General features: G+C 41.9%; 2 protein-coding genes across 5 annotated transcripts; both read right to left on the bottom strand.

Moving 5' to 3' along the window:
* Positions 1-404: 404 nt before the first annotated feature.
* On the bottom strand, positions 405-4598 carry LOC129589134 (sialin-like). Of its 2 annotated transcripts, XM_055483682.1 has the most exons (7): positions 4468-4598; positions 4176-4305; positions 3255-3469; positions 2736-2975; positions 2590-2655; positions 1384-1833; positions 405-1155 (listed from the first exon to the last, which is right to left on the bottom strand). In XM_055483682.1, the coding sequence occupies exons 2-7, from the start codon at positions 4231-4233 to the stop codon at positions 661-663; spliced, it is 1524 nt and encodes a 507-aa protein (XP_055339657.1). In that variant the 5' UTR covers positions 4234-4305; positions 4468-4598; the 3' UTR covers positions 405-660. The 2 variants fall into 2 exon arrangements, with proteins under 2 accessions (XP_055339657.1, XP_055339656.1); XM_055483681.1 differs by having other exon boundaries at positions 4176-4504.
* Positions 4599-9642: 5044 nt separating this feature from the next.
* Positions 9643-14121, bottom strand: LOC129589001 (sialin-like). Of its 3 annotated transcripts, none has more exons than XM_055483448.1 (8): positions 13691-14121; positions 12178-12374; positions 11874-12107; positions 11600-11629; positions 11486-11524; positions 10754-11112; positions 10278-10575; positions 9643-10181 (listed from the first exon to the last, which is right to left on the bottom strand). In XM_055483448.1, exons 1-8 carry the CDS (start codon positions 13842-13844, stop codon positions 9927-9929), a joined length of 1566 nt encoding a protein of 521 aa, XP_055339423.1. In that variant the 5' UTR covers positions 13845-14121; the 3' UTR covers positions 9643-9926. The 3 variants fall into 3 exon arrangements, with proteins under 3 accessions (XP_055339423.1, XP_055339425.1, XP_055339424.1); XM_055483450.1 differs by lacking the exon at positions 13691-14121 and adding an exon at positions 12968-13299; XM_055483449.1 differs by lacking the exon at positions 13691-14121 and adding an exon at positions 12439-12650 and having other exon boundaries at positions 9645-10181.
* Between the last annotated feature and the right edge of the window lie 2801 nt (positions 14122-16922).

Here is a 16922-nt window from a genome sequence, read left to right as displayed (position 1 = left end):
CACGGTAGATACTTACATTTAGTGCCCTTTGTGGAAACGCAGGAATCACTAATATTGTACTCTGTAGTCTGTATTGATCTTTCGTATGAACACGAGAAGGAGTGGGTACTGTAGATTTCCATTACCACAGCCCGAACACTTATTGTACAGGGCAACATTATAAGCGACAATAATAAAATTTAATATTTGGCGTCAGCTTGCTTGCTTACATTACATTATTACACCTACTTTGTTCGTAATTAATATTGTCTTGCTGTACTATACGTGATAGTAGTACATACAAAGCAAAAACTTACAATTAAGTATTTAAATTAACGAGAACAGTACGTTCGTGAATCAGTGTTTCACTAAGATAGCACATGGGGAGCTTGAAATCGCACGAAATCAGTATCATAGCTTCCGTTTCTTTCCATAAAACATCTAAAAAGGTCAACAGTCTACATTACTCACGGAAAGGGTGAGCCATCGCAGCCATGCTACCTACGCGAACGCCACAACAAACTATGTAATACTAAGTAGTTTACCAGTTCAACAACTCATCAAAATAAATAAAATTTGAAAGGCAAGTGAACTGCGTCAACCGGTTGCATATGCACCTCTGCATACTTATTTAAATTCAGATCTCTGTTTAAAGAAGAAATCATAACGCAAGATTAAAATTCATAAATCTCTCAAAGAGGCACGTTTGGCCAGCTGGTACTGCGCAGTCTTTGGTTTGTCCCAGGGTTGCAGTTCCCCCGAGGCACAGCAGGCGTAAAAAATGCCGTTGGCGATAAAAATTCCGGCCGTGACGTAGAAGACAATGGACCACTGCGTTAAATTGTGACCGTCCGGTCCACTGGTCAACACGCCCACCAGGTAGGGACCGGCGATGCCCGGCACGGCGCCGACAGTGTTGGTGATGCCCATGAGAATGCCGGCATACTGCGGGGCAATGTCAATGTGGTTGATGGCGAAGGAGGCCATGGAGAAGGCCAGCAGACCCACGGCGCAGATCAGCAGGGTCACCGTGGCTACCACGTTGCAGCCGACGAGAGCCACCATGATCAAGCAGCCGGCGGCCGACAATTGCCCGATTAAATGGTAGGCGCGTCGGAGGGTGGTCGTACTGAGGGTGCGTGAGGCGATAAGCTTGTCGGCAACCACACCAACAATCTGCAGGCCAGATACAGTGTTACGAACACATAGGCTCAAAACGTTGATTAGTGAAACCAAAGAACGATGTGATCGAAAACAGAATTTTCGAAAAATCTGACAGGATGAAAATTGCTAATATCCAAATTTCGGTACTGAAAAATATTTTAAAATTAAAAGATTTCTTGGATGTTAAATTATTATAAGATTTTAGGTGCCACTGCAAACCGATAGTCAACATGACCTTACCGGCATGAGTATGCCCAACGCCAAGTATGGCAATGCCGAAATTACTCCGTTCTTTTCAATTCTGAAATGTAGCACCCGGGCCAGATAGGACGGCAGATTGGTGAGCAAGGTGAAGAAGCCCCAGTTGTTACCGAAGAAGGCCACACAGATGGCGTAAAAGGGCAGAGAGCGGGCGATCCGTGACCAGGGGATGCGCTGCGGACCGCCGCCGGCACTGGTCGGCTTATTACCGATGGCGGCGATAAGGAAGTTCTTCTCGGCGACGGAGATGCGTGGATGTTCCTCCGGGGAGTTGTAGGCAAAAAACACCCACAGGACGAACCATACACAAGCCAGGGCGCCGAATACGTAGAAAACACTGTCCCAGCCCAGATGCTCAGCCAACACGCCGGATATCATCAGGGTGAAAACTGTGCCAAAGTGGGGCCCAGCGTAGATGAGCATGCTCAGCTGCAAGAATTTATTTTCTTCAGTATTTTAGTGAGATATTTAGATACAGTATATATACGAGTACATAATTCCCAATTTCGATGAAACTTTAACGGTTGTGTGAAGAACTGACTATATTTTACAACACAACATCTTTCGGAAAAAACATACGTGCTTCACAAATTTCTAACTTACGTTATTATTATCTTTAAAAATATTAATAAAGACAAACACCAGCATACACTGTACAGCTTTGTTGAATGCATAGCGCAGCACAAAATTTGTGGGTACTGAACCTGACATTTTGATCTTCTACATCTGCACTTCTTATCACGTTGTAAATATCTATACAAGAAATTAAATTGAAATCACGGGTACTACTGCCTCTTGGTAAAGTCTGATATTAAAAGTGATGCTTATAGAATTGGGAAAGTTTTCTTTTCGAAAATTGGAAAGTGTTCCGTCCTCTTTTCTTTTCTAATGAGAATGCTCTCTTGTGACTTTAGGAATTTCCAGCTGTCCTGCTAATGAAGGTTATCAAGAACTGATCATCCTGTACGCTATGATACGAAGCGAGCGGTGCAGAGGTAAAACGTTAACTAGGGCCACATCTTTTGTATATTTTCTGCCCTACCTATCCCAGTCAACATTTAGTCACGCATGAAAAATGCTGGAGTACTTGTACTTAGTAAATGGCAGAACGTATACACGTATATTCCATAGACGTGTATTTATGTACGTACACACGTATATTCCATAGACAAACCTGACACTGACCTTGGTGCGCTCCATGGGCGGTATCCATTTGCCGCACATTCCATGCACACAGGGAAAACTGACTCCCTGCAAAGCACTGCATTATGAATTTTATGCCATTTCGACGTTGATTGAAATTAATCCCGATAACCGCACCCCCCGCGTACCCCGACAAATCCTTGGAGAAAGCGCACAGCAACCAGCGCCCACAAATTCCAGCGGGACAGCACCGGCAGCACCAGGGACAGCAGCCCCGAAATCAGCATCGTCAGTCCCAGGACGTACTTGGCTCCGAAACGGTTGGCCACCCATGCGCCGGGAAACTGTGTCAGCACGTAACCGTAAAAGTATGATCCCAGCACGATGCCTTGTGTGTAACCGTCCCATTCGAATTCTCCTGTTGCATGCTACAGAAAAGAAGGCAAAATTATTCATAATAAATTAATGGTGTTTTGCTTACTAATTTTGTAATTTATTATTTTATTTCCGAACGGTATACGTAGTTCTGCGTCCTGCGATAATCTGGCACATAAAGTCATTAAAAATAAACTCGGTCAAATCTATCAGGTGAAACTAGTTACTAACATTGTGATTCCATTTACAACAAGTGTTGTCAATTTTTCATTACTTTATAAAATCCTCATAGATTTTTACACACTATACATCAAAAATTTTTCGTTGCGCACCTCGGATGCGTTGCCGTTCGAAAAGGAGTCATTAGGAAGAGGACACATATCCGCACGCTGAGTGACTGACGATGCGTTTAATGTGGTGTTGGTAATTTTGGTCTTGACCATCGCCACAATAGCCACGCTCAGGTCAACGCGCAACGCGTACATATTGAATAACCCAACGAATGCCAGTATGGCAAAAATATAACGGGTTGGAAACCCATTCCCTCCTACAAAGTAAGCAATACCCAAGGTATAAAGAGTGCTGTTTTGGTCTTGTTTATGTCTGCAAATCAAATTTTTTTGCTTGCGCGTCCGGTTAGGTTATTCTAATTTAGGACAGATGTTTGGAACAATTGATCCCGTACAATGTTTAGCTAACAATTATGCTATTTCATGAAAAGCAGACAAGTCAAGCCAGCTAGCCGAATTCAAAGCAAATATGGGATCAGGACGTACTATACAAATATACAAAGGTTTTACTAGAAGATATATCAATCTATAAAGATACGGTGTATATAAATTTACTATTTTAAGATTCCAGAGCGCGAGGCACATAGTAAAAAAATTAATGTGTATTAGGGGCATTTAACTAATTGATGAAATGAGAATTTGCAGTTCTTGTTTCACATGTAATTATGCGTTGAAATAAATAATGTAACCGGCATATTTGCAAGTGTACCGTGTATTATACCTCGTATAATATCTATATCAGATATCTACACAATTTGCAGTTTATATATACGCTATATACTCTATATCTATATCTATCTACAGTACGCATGTCATCTCATTGTTTGGTGTATGACAAAATGTAGCAAGTAATTTTCTGGACATGAATCGTTCGCTAAGAGGTGCAACTTGTGCATCGAAAAAGCAAATTTTGCAAGTCACATTCTATTAACAAAGATTCCGACGCAGCGTATTATTGCATACCTTTGTCAAACAGTGCTGGAGCACCATTCGGCTGCTCGTTTCCCGTGGAACCCGGCATTTCTTCCGGACTATCGACTACCTATCCTCGAACAGTTCGACCTGACTGAGATACCAGATGAAGAGATTTAACCTGGAAAACGCGAATCATTGAGCTACATAATTGGATTATATATACTTTACTGAACGCTATCTCTGCAGCATCATCTGGACGAAAAACCTCAGAATGCTGACAACGTGTTCAAGTCTTCACCGTCGTATTACTGATATAAGACGGGCATAAAACTGATCTTACAACAACACTTTGAGTGCAAGATTCGTAGAAAACCCCGAAACCCATAAAGATAGGGAATGATGCAGCAGAATCCAGCGTGGGACGGTTTTATGCTCCTGATAAATATTGATTTATGGCGTTTTTGCCTTCTTCCGTTGTGGGTTACTGCTTCGTGGACTAATTGTACACTATACGCCGCAAAGTGTATTGGATACTGCAATATGTATATTACAAAGTATTGTACGTACCTGCGTAGACACACGATGTGGTATGCCAGCCATTCCAGCCTGAATCCGTTGACGTCCATAGTGTAGAGGGGCAATTTTTTGACAAGTATTGAATGTTTGAATTCTCCCGGCTAGACAATGCGCGTGTTGCTGACTTTATAATCAATTTATCACGGCCAACGTCTACAACGTGTAATTAAAAAGTTGTGGTTTATGCAACCGGTGTAGTTTGGTGTCCATGTTATAGAACAAAAATTTTCCCTTTTCCATAGCTTCTGTCTGATTTTTACGGACAACAATACAACTGCCACCGTCGACTGACGATTCCTGACAAGTACAGCTATCTTGGATATGCTACAAGAATCAGACTGTCATCGCATCGGTGAGACATATTGTTAACGTTACCGTTTGACAATCACCGGTGTGAAAAAGTTTGGGAAAGAGATACTGACATAACATAAAGAAGTTGCACAATAGTCTGTACTCTCCTGTGCAGCGAGTACTTTAGATGTTTGCATTAAACAGCATGGACGTAAATAAAATAGAATTAGCAAAGCTAATTCCGGTTAACGCAGCGGAGGTGTTCGCAAGGCTGGACGACTTGGTTGACCAGTGTCCAGCCAAGAAAACCCATTAGGGTGTGTCCTGCGAGGCAGATCCCGATGCTGTATAAGCAATGCAGTTTTGGTGGTGGACGTTGCATTTGTAGTGATTGTGCATTTCTGTTAGTGCATTTGAGTTGCTGGCGTAGTGGAGTAAAGATGTTCTGCATTTAACAAGTCGTTCTGCATCCTCGCCATATCTTTTCTGCTTATTCTCTCAAGCATTACATTGGATTGTCGCCCACATGTTTGGTTTTGATAATTTACTTCATTACATGGATGATTTCTTCTTCGTTGGTAAATCAAAGTCGGCTGAGTGTACTAATATCGTGCAGCTGTTTATCGCTGCCGCTGATCGGTTGGGTATTCCATTAGCCACAGAAAAGGCAGAAGGGCCGGCAACGAAACTGACCTTTCTTGGTGTTGAATTGGATTCAGTCGCGTGCACTATTGCCTTACCGCCTAATAAGCATGCCGCTATCCTGTTGTTATTACAGCAGTGGGCAGTGCGTTCATTGTGCACCAAGACAGAGCTGCAAAGTCTCATTGGTACTTTACAGTTTGCGGCAAAGTGTGTGCCGGTTGGTCGCCTGTTTGTCCGGCGTATGATAAATTTATTACCCGTATCCGGTACTGACGCAATCGTGCTTGGTGCAGACATCCGGGAAGATATTCAGTGGTGGTTAGATTTTCTCCCTATTTGGAACGGCTCGAATTGTTTCCTCGATGTCGATTGGTCGGGTTCTGATGTGCTGCAGTTTTATACTGATGCCTCCAGTACCATTGGTTTTGGTGGCTATTTTAATGGAAAGTGGTTTAGTTGTTTGTGGTCTGAGCTAAGTTCTCGGCCGTTTTATTCAACTGAATGGTGCGAGCTTGTTCCTGTCTATGCCGCATGCTGTATATGGGGTTCTGATCTTTGTCAGCGAAAAGTGCTGTTACATTGTGACAATTTGGGAGTTGTCCAAGCTTGGAACAAATTCTCCACGTCTTCTTTATCTGTAAATATTTTGATGCGTAAGATATTTTTCTTAGCGGCTAAGTTTAATTTTAATTTGAAAATTTCGCATATTCCGGGTTGTTCAAATAAGATTGCCGATGCGTTATCTCGGCAACAGTGGGTTCGCTTTCGGTCATTAGCACCGCTGGCTGATGCATCGCCATGCGTGTTGCCTGCTGATTTCTTTACTTCCTTTTCGTCATGAATACCACATTAAAGCGCCTGTTACGTAACCATATATCTTCGTCGACTCGTCGTACATACAGAGCTGGTGTATCGTCATATTTTCGTTTTTGTAAAGTAAAGAGTGTAAATGTATTCAGCACATCGTCCGTTGCACTGTTTATTGCTAATCTTTTTGACAAACATATTGCATATTCAACTTTAAAAGTCTATTTAGCGGCTTTATCTAACTGGTATAAGGAACACGGATATTCCGACTACACAGATTGTAGTGCTGTAAGACAGGCAGTAAAGGGTTATGCCCGGTTGATCCCACCGGTGCTAGACCATCGATGTCCCGTGACACTTTCCGTTATGAAATGTATTAAACAATGCATTCTTGATTCGGCATTGTCTGCCTACGCACAGTGTTTGCTTTGGGCAGCGTGCACTATCGCATTCTTCGGATTTTTACGACCAAGTGAGTTTGTTACCTCACATCGACATTCGTTTATCACTCATCGTACTTTGATGCAAAGTGATGTTCTAATTAAAGAACGTTATGTGCTTCTGAATATCAAACGGTCAAAAACCGATCAAGTCGGAAGAGGCTATAAAGTTTATTTACGTCCCACTCATCGGTCAGTATGCCCGTACCGGGCTGTTAAACGGTTTTTGTTGTTGTGTACTGATCGGTTTCCTAGTACCCTTCCCTTTGTACCTTTGATGACGGTTCTTTCTTGTCTCGTAGCCGATTTGCAAGTTTGCTTAAATTAGTGTTGCGTAATCATCCTGAACTTAAAGATTTATCTCCACATTCGTTTCGTATCGGCGCAGCGACTGTTGCTGCCGATCGTAATTACTCATCCGAGGCTATAATGAAAGCTGGTCGGTGGAAAAGTGATGCGTATGCCCGATACGTTCGTTTACCACGTACTGTCGAGGGCTTGCGTCCGTACTAATTTGATGGGGGTTTGGGGGGTTGTTTTAGCAAGGACTGCGGGGCCGGTTGCGCCGGTGTCCCGTGTTTCGGTGCTAGTGTCTTCACCCAATGCCCAAATAAAATTGAATCGTTACGTGTTGTTGTTGTTGCACCCGTAGACTGCGTTAAATAGAATTAGCAAAGCTAATTCCGGTTAACGCAGCGGAGGTGTTCGCAAGGCTGGACGACTTGGTTGACCAGTGTCCAGCCAAGAAAACCCATTAGGGTGTGTCCTGCGAGGCAGATCCCGATGCTGTATAAGCAATGCAGTTTTGGTGGTGGACGTTGCATTTGTAGTGATTGTGCATTTCTGTTAGTGCATTTGAGTTGCTGGCGTATTGGAGTAAAGATGTTCTGCATTTAACAAGTCGTTCTTCCCTCCCGCCCCACCCTCTTTTGCGAGGGGAGAGGGGGTTGTTTTAGCAAGGACTGCGGGGCCGGTTGCGCCGGTGTCCCGTGTTTCGGTGCTAGTGTCTTCACCCAATGCCCAAATAAAATTGAATCGTTACGTGTTGTTGTTGTTGCACCCGTAGACTGCGTTAACCACATCCACACTTCTTATTTCTGCGGCATAACATCGGTATTTAAACCCGTCAATCAAGTAAAAACTCATCTCACACTATGTAAGTATTGTATGGTATGGTTTATTACCGTTTCTCACCGTATACTGTATATACTGTATAAGTACTACTACTGTAGTAGTTTTTCGGACTGTACAATACAATACATACTTCTATAGTCATATGCCAGTACAACAATAGCCTCAAGTAAAAATTAATGGCAGAACCGGCAATCTCGCGGCTATTCTGCTTTCAGTTTGCGTAAAGAAATCCACTGACAAAAATAAACGTTTTGCAGAAATAAAAAATAAAATCTAATCAAAAAGTTACGCAGCCCGTCCGCAAATATATGGCTGTAGTCAAAAAAGAAAGGCCAAAAAAATTCTTTATGCATAGCTCACAGAGGATGCACTGGATATCGTTGACTGGATCGCGAGGAAGGGTCAGACAAAACAGCGGCGTAGTCCGACGGTGAACAATTGTACAGTACCGGTACACCAACAGAAGGTAACCTTGCAGTACATGAAATATGACAAAAAACGTCCCACATTAACTTGGGATGCTGGGAAAAATATGGAATTATCCAGGAATGTGTTTTATTACCTCTACAATATGATATTACTATAGACAACTGCGGTGTGGCATTTGCCGGCTCTCTGAAATAAGTGAAATCTGTGTACGTACTGTAACTCTCGTCACGCTTTTAGTGAGAAAATAATTGCTGTATCTACAGATACAGTATCTGTATTATACTATATAGATATTTACCAAGCCATGGATGCATCTGCTTCTCAAAACAATCCTTTCGGTGTTCTTATCTCTGTGCAGTGTGCACATATAAGAAATATGTAGAAACCTGGATTTGTCGAAGCGTTAAATATTGTTCTTCTATTTTTGAACTTACTGCGAGAGAAATTTGCGGATCCCATACCTTGGGACTTCGAATAAATTGAATCCACCGGACTAGTCGAGTGATCGGCACCTTGCCGAACTCGTAAACCGCATCCCGTCGAACAGCGACAGCGCGTGTTTGCGGTCTATGGATGCATCCACCTTTTGCAGTTCCCCGCCGGAAGTGAAGTGGTCATAACTTGCACTATTCAGCTGCAAGGTAGTATACCGGCAGGCATGTCTAAAGAGAGCGGAAAACGGACGGAAAAAGTTGGCCCCTGTTCAGGATGGTCGACAACACAGATCTTCAGGATGTTCAGAAGATCTGTGTTGTCTGGGGTGCTCACATACATATTTCTGCACGGTATTCTCTTCATGTTAGCCGGCTGGCTCAGCTGCTGCATACGAGTACCTTGGAAATGCACAACCGGAATCGGTATCCTTTTCTTACAGTTACCTCGTAATTCTCTATCCCGTCGCATGTGAAGCCTTAACCCTGAGTGTACTGGGTATTCTACTAAAGATATAATTATTCACTTTTTCAAACGTAAAATTTGTGGAAAAAAACTGGAGATGCCCGGTCAGGTGATTTTTTTAAAGCAGCGTTTTGGTGTTGCGGTTGTTCGCGGCACTGCAGCAGCCGTTTGGGCACATTGCCACAACTAGTCCGATGACTCGAAGGACAGTACTGGCGGCTTCGATTTAACTTTTTATATAGGACGTTACCAGAGTAGCAATTTCAATTTTGGTCTGAATCAGTACGTAGTAGTATTTTGATTATCGCTTCTGCTGTTAGGAATGAGAATAAATCATTACAATCACATATTCATTGTAACTCTCATATGCTTCTATCTCACCAATAATCCACAAAGCGAAACCGGTCAAAGATTTCCACACAGCTAGCAAATGCTTAAAATATTTTCTTTAAAACTTGTCAAGTACAAAATTTTAAAAAAAACATTGGAACAGAGAAAATACAGCAACATCTGTAAGAAACAACAAGAGATTCCAGAGAAAGATCTAAAATCCACCTCTCCTGTCATCAAAGATTCGAAACTACTCTTCGTCGTTAGGTGTCTCTGCTTTTTTCTTCTCCCAGTTCTGCGGCTCACCCGAAGCAAAGATCACGTAGAAGAGCGCCGTGACCACGTAGACAGCCGCGGAAATATAGAAGACGATCCGCCACTGCGCCACCGTCTGTCCCTCCTGTCCATTCGTCACCAGGCCCACCACATATGGACCAGCGATACCGGGAATGGTGGCAACTGTGTTGGTGATGCCCATGAGAATGCCCGCGTACGCCGGAGAGATCTGAATATATTAATTCCTGGTCACACTACTCATAAACGCTCGAAGTGTGTAGGGACCTGTCCCTTCCCGTGTTAATGAGTGTCGGTTATCACTTACGTCGATGTGATTGACCTGGAATCCCGAAGCAGCTATCGACGTGCTGCCAACGGCAATAGTCAGCAGCAACACAGCAAAGAACACATCACATCCGATGTAACCGACACAAATCAGACATAGAGCAGGCAGTAACTGGCCAACAAAATGAAATATTTTCCGGATATATGTGGTGTTGTAGCGGTGCTTGCGGCGCAGACGATCTGCAATGTATCCCATGCTAGGCATCGATGCCAATAAGACAAGGTACGGCAATGCGGACACGGTGCCGTTTTCTTTCAGACTGAAGTGAAGAATTTTGCTGCAAAAATAAAATTCCATCAGTTAAAATTCGTTGCTGGCATTACGTGCTGCTATCAGCCACAGTCATCATAATCCAGCGAAATAATACCCAGAAGTACTACGGTTAATACGCACTCGAGGATTGAAGGAATATTATAAATGAGAAAATGTTCTGCAGTGTTTATGGCTTTTTGTACCTGAAATACGTTGGCAGACTCGTCAGAAGCGTGTAAAAACCCCAGTTATTACCGAAGTGCCCAACACAAATGGCCCACACCGGCCAGGAGGAGAGCAGTCGTTTCCAAGGAATGTGGGAGACCTCTCCACTTTTGGAATGATTGATAGAGGAAACAATAAATGACCGCTCTTGAGCAGAAATGCGCGGATGCTTCTCCGGGGTATCGAAAGCAAACCAGAGCCATACAAAGTACCATGCGCAGGATAATGCCCCGAAGAAATAAAATACACTTTCCCAGCCCCACGATTCGGCGATCATTCCCGACAGCACCATCGCTCCGACATTACCCAGATGCATTCCGCAGTAAGCGAAAGTAACCTGGAAAGATTACAGTCCGCAATTTAATATCCCTCCAATACGAAAAGACTGATCAATCCATTTCCCTTTTCAGTCCTCTTTGCATAAAGTATACTCCAATTTCTGTTTCCTGTACTTCTAGAATTATTTGCACCAAAACGGTTAACGTAAGTGTTTAGAAGGCATCTTAAAACTGACATCACCCTGACACTTTTATCTTTTAAGCAACGCTGGACGCCAGAATCTTAAAACTGCTTTCAGGTGCTTTTTAAAACTTCAGGCATTTTTACTGTTACGTACTGCAAACCATTTAACCATTTTTCTCGACACTGCAGCGTCCACTCAGACGAAATTAGCAGCCTTAAAAATCAAATGCAAGAAGGCCAAAACGTACCATTTTTGTGCGCTCCAGAGGAGGTGCCCAGTTACCCATCTAATCAATAAGTACAAAAAACAATAGCAATTCACATAAGCACATAAAAGGCAAGAGACTTCAGCTTCAGCTCACCATTGTATGCATGGACGGAAAGCACACTCCCTGCAAACCATACTTGTATAGTAAAGTTAGTTCACATATTTCGGTAAATTTAATCTGTGCGACTAACGTTAATATCATTTAACTCCTAAATAGATAATAATTTGCACAAATGTCTAATCCAAAACCAGAGGTAGCTGAAGATAAAAAGGACGATAAAAAAAAGGACGATGAAATAATGGTTACCATAAAATGCTTGGCACACACGTTCAATTCGAAATAAGAAATCTTTAAACCGATTCCTCACCTCGACAACTCCCTGCAACACTCTAACCGCGATTAGCGCCCAATAACTCCATCGCGCAGCTACCGGAATCAACAGCGCCAGCAATCCTGCCAGGAACGCGCTGAGTCCGAAAGGCTGTTTGGGTCCGAAACGCTTAGCGATCCACGCACCAGGCAACTGCGTGAAGATGTATCCGTAGAAGAATGATCCCAATATGATCCCCTGTGTGTAGCTGTCCCAATTGAATTCTCCTTTCTGAAAAACATAGCAATGGAGAATACGCGGGCTTGTCAGGGCAACCACCGCAATGCAGTAAAAAACCTACAGCAGACGACGAAGAGGAACCTGTTGAGTTACGCAGTGGACACTCTTCGCTTGTCAATGTGTTGGCGTTCAAGGACGGGGCATTGCCGACCATGGCCACGATAGCCACACTGAGATTAACGCGCAGAGCGTACAGGTTGAAGAACCCGAAGAAGGCCAGGATGACGAGGATGTAGCGCGCGGGAATCCATGGTTTGTCTGCAAATGAACCAGTAGCAACCTGTTACAAAATCAAACAGCTGGTAGGCAGACTTTAGCGTGCCTTTGCTGTCTGCACTGGTCTGGATTACGTAATCGCTTTCGTCGCTCGCATCATCTAATAAAGGTTTACGGTCCGATGTATGGAACGACATTTGCCAAAAAAGGGGATCGAAAGAGTTAACTGTTAACAAATTTGAATTATTTGAGTAAGGTGACCTGGACCATTATTAAACGATAAACAAATAAATAAATCCAGACCTGCTACACACTTCACTTAGAAGTGGCGCAAGTCGCAAGCTAACGCAGGTGGCGGTTACCTACCGGTAGAAAACGGCAGACATACAGTCATAGAAATTAGAAAGTACATAATTATGTACGGAATATTTACATGATTATATATTGATCATAAATTATTTAATTTAAAATTAATTTATCAAAATTTAATTTATCCATTTGACTTAAAACTGCCTATTACATCAACGTCGGTCATGAAGTGAGCAGTTAAACCAAAGCTTTTAATGACTACAAAACTGAAACGACTTTTCGTTAATTTTAAGTCAAAAATATCGTACCATAACGATGCAAATCACCTGCTTGGAAATCCAAATTTCGCCTCCCTTCTTGCAGTAGACCCTTACTGGCGGACATTTTACATGCTAATGATTTTTACGGTACGTTTCTTTAATCCACTGATAACTAGTCCTTCACGCCTACCAACTAAATCGTAGGAAGGGATATATAAACACTACGTAGAATAAAATGCCACATAACAGTAAATTTAAAGACGAGACTGCTGGGCGATTTTAATGCAACGGGAAAACAGATCAAAAGATGTACAAATATAAATCAAACTGTTATACAGTAGAATAAATGTTTAGTTGTGGTATGATCTCTCAATTAGACAGAAAAACCGGCTCTTGAGTACGCTTAGTTGTGTGGTAAAATGTAACGTGAACTTTTGAGCGCCGGTTTCACCACGAATTTCGTACACTTTCAAATTACAATACAATACAGTACGTATACCGGCACGCCTGGTACAGTCGTTATCATTTTTAATTTTCTGATAAGAAACTTTTACGGCATCACTGGTGAAAACTAAATATATCTGCATCATAAGGGCATTTTTGTCTTACCACAGCGAATAAAATTAATATTTGAGCAAACGTTTGACGAAGCTCTGCACTTGATATCTACGGTACACAGTGGAAATGGCAGTGCACAATATATACGGCTGAAGTATTTTCTTACTGGTACATAATTACAAAACATACTACATATAAATATACATGGTTTACGCTTTTTGCAGTATGTACCTGTCTTATTATGCGCGGTGGATGACCGTCTGCTGTCGGTTTGGTGATGATCTGTTGAATTTTTTAGTTCAGTATTGATTTCCGCTCTCATCACTTCCTGACTATTGGCAGTGGAATTATCGAAGGTGGAATTATATTCAACAATCTCCACCATCTCATCACATAATTATCGCACTGTATGTACAGTGCGATAATTATATAATTTATATTAGATCCAGTACAAAATTCTGGAAGGAATGGTGATGCTCCGGAGTCAGAACAAAAACGTCTATAAAAAGCATTCTTTCTAAGAGATTTCAATAGAGAACCACACGTACAAACTTTCTGTGCGCGACGTAAACAGACACATAATTACATCGAAATCACAATTATGAAGTATTCTTCTAAAGGTAGCGGAAAATTACCCCCTCAGTTCAGTGAAGTGTTCTGGTAATACGACTACCAGACAGGTGGCTTCTGTTGAAGATATTTTCGATAAAACGGCTTGACTTGCAAGCTGCTTGTGACGAGCTTCTTGCGTATCAAAGGTCAGCTACCATCAAGATATTGTACTACCAAACCATCCGTAGAAAGACTAGCAGAATGACTTTGCCGATTACAATCATGAAAGGACTATTGCTACCAAAAATGTGGTAAAGTGATCCACTTGAGAACAGCAATAAATTAAACAAATCCAATCAAAAACTCTTTGATCTGTGCTAATTTGCTCGAATATTAAAAAGCGTTGAACATTTCAAAATACAGAGTTTTCTAATTTTTTTAATAATTGTTTTATTGTTATAGAACGCCACAAACTTAACTGAAAAAGAAATTTAATTTAGTCCGCTCAACATATGCAATCTTTATAGAACAATCAACAGCTTTTATACCACTTAAAGGTGAGGAAATGGCTATAGGCACCCCCTTTTGCACTCCGTTTTGCTATAGGTACCCCTTTCCTATTATTTATTGCTTACACCCTCTAATTATGTGGAAAAACTATAGGCACCCCTTTTGAAACAGAGAAGATATTTATTTGCTGCTGTATCTTATCGGAAAACAGGCGGCTGAGTACAATAGAAGTAGACATAGTTGTTTCCGTGCAGAAATCGCTGTGTCCCGACTAAAGCAGTACAACCGGAAATGGCAGTTGAAACAGAAAAAGCTGTTCCAAGCAAAGACATCGCCAACATAAAAACCAAGAACGACTAAGTGGAACGAGGGATCGAGAAAGGAAGAACAGATGGTGAACCACGTGCTGAACGAGATTCGCCAGATTTAGAAGGATGCCGGCGTGTTTATTGACGCTTTTGTTTCTGATATGCAGAAGGTCACGAACACAACCATCATTAATGTACTTCCGAGATCAAAAAGAATTTCAATAATAATTACTTGGTAACGTTCCTGGATGGCCTGTAAGTTATATATTTGTTACAAGCTGAATACTGAGAAGTGAGAAGTAATGAGATCTAGAACTGTTGCTTGCACGAGTGCAATGCTATGTTATTGTGCAGCAGTGGCGTTTTAAGCAATTTTATTGCTGATTTTACTGGCATTGCACCATTTGTGGACCCTCCGGTTGTCGAGCGACAACGTAACAGAAGCTCGCGTGCGGTGGCCCATGCCACAGGCTGTTTTAACGTAAATCTTTGAAAATTCATAACTTTGTTCACTCCTGCATTAAATTTTTATGTATAGTCTTAAAAAATGCAGAATAATACACAGTATTAGGCAAAATAAATGTTTTCTGTTTCTTCTTTAGGGTAATGCAGTATGAGCCCTGCGGTTAACATAGCCGCCTATGGAAATCCTTCATAGGCGGCTATGCTAGCCGCGCAGGCTAACAGCGCACAATCCTGAAAGAAAAATTAAAAAGCATTTCTTTTGCCTGATACTGTGTATTATTCTGCATTTTTCAAGACTATGCATAAGAATTTAATGGAGGAATGAACAAAGTTATGTATTTTCAAAGATTTACGTTAAAACAGCCTGTGGCATGGGCCACCGCACGCGTGCTTCTGTTACGTTGTCGCTCGACAACCGTGAGGGTCCACAAATGGTGCAATGCCAGTAAAATCAGCAATAAAATTGCTTAAAACGCCACTGCTGCACAATAACATAGCATTGCACTCCTTGCACGCCGTGGTAATTCAAGACCGGCATGGACACGGCCGCCCAGTGGCGTTCGGTTTTATGTCATCAGAAAAAGCCACGCATGTCGATGTCTTTTTCAGTGCCTTCAAGAGATGTCACAAATCTTGGGGGTTAGTGTACACACAGTAGATCGATGTTAATTTGATAAAATTAATAACGATTAGATGTGTAAGGGAATTGTTCATAATTGCAGATTGCTGGGACAAAGGTTACAATAAACGGGAACACTGCAGCGACATTTTCCAAATGCCAGAATTTTCTCTTTGTGTGTCATGTGCTGTCTGGTGAAGCACTGTACTGGTAACGCCCAAGCTGCATAACTGCATAAGCGTACAACCGGCAGTTCTACAAGCGTGGCTAATTGTAAATGAAGTGCCTATATGCTATATAAAACGAAAAAGGGGTGCGAGCTATAACTAACAATTGCAAGTAATTCAAAAAGAGTGCCTATAGTGACCGGGGGTGAAAGGGGTGCCTCTAGTCTCACCCTAAAACTGATTGCATATGCAATAATCTATAGCAGCATAATGAGTTTCCAGGTTCCAACAGCATCATGCTCAGTTTCCGGCAAGAGATCCCTTCTTCGGCTGTATTAGCGTCATTCGTTTTTCTTGTTTAAACTGGTTTTATGCAGATTTAAGGGGTACAAAACAGAGAAAGCTACGCAAGACAACAGCTGATTGTTAAAGCATTTGCAACACTCCAATGCATAACCCCGTTTGCGGTAATAAGAGATGGAGTTCTGTAGTATCGTTGTTGCAGAACTCGAGCAGTTTGTCTACATAGATATACATTCCATATTAAATATGGTTGTTTTTATGCTGACCCAACTGCACTAAATTATTGTAGTGCCGGTAGCATACTCATAATCAGTTGTCACGTAATCAGCTGACTAGTGAGCTGGCTTATTCATTACAACGATTCCAGTTGTACAAAATTAATAATCATAGCAATCGTATCTGTACATCTAACCATAAACACTTTTTCGGGTATGATAGCAATGCTTTAGTCACTACTGTTATTTGTAATTTTAGGGTGACTTGCAAGGCACCCAATTTTTTATTTTTATCAGAGTATTCTGCCATGTGCCTTTACGAAA

Source organism: Paramacrobiotus metropolitanus, unplaced genomic scaffold (assembly GCF_019649055.1).
Source record: "Paramacrobiotus metropolitanus isolate TYO unplaced genomic scaffold, Prichtersi_v1.0 Parri_scaffold0000033, whole genome shotgun sequence".
NCBI classification, from domain to species: domain Eukaryota; kingdom Metazoa; phylum Tardigrada; class Eutardigrada; order Parachela; family Macrobiotidae; genus Paramacrobiotus; species Paramacrobiotus metropolitanus.
Note: the sequence above shows the minus strand (reverse complement) of the source record. Positions and strands in the feature narration are given on the sequence as shown.

Bases quoted from the DNA above. Each gene is read 5' to 3' on its own strand.
- LOC129589134 (XM_055483682.1), bottom strand. From the start codon at position 4,233: ATGCCGGGTTCCACGGGAAACGAGCAGCCGAATGGTGCTCCAGCACTG. The intron at 3,470-4,175 runs GTATGCAATAAT...CTTACTTTGTAG, and splicing joins TCCAGCACTGTTTGACAAAG to GAGGGAATGGGTTTCCAACC. The intron at 1,156-1,383 runs GTAAGGTCATGT...TCTGGCCTGCAG, and splicing joins CGTTGGGCATACTCATGCCG to ATTGTTGGTGTGGTTGCCGA.
- LOC129589001 (XM_055483448.1), bottom strand. From the start codon at position 13,844: ATGGTGGAGATTGTTGAATATAATTCCACCTTCGATAATTCCACTGCC. The intron at 11,525-11,599 runs GTGAGCTGAAGC...CTTATTGATTAG, and splicing joins TTCCGTCCATGCATACAATG to ATGGGTAACTGGGCACCTCC. The intron at 10,182-10,277 runs GTAAGTGATAAC...TAATATATTCAG, and splicing joins TCCAGGTCAATCACATCGAC to ATCTCTCCGGCGTACGCGGG.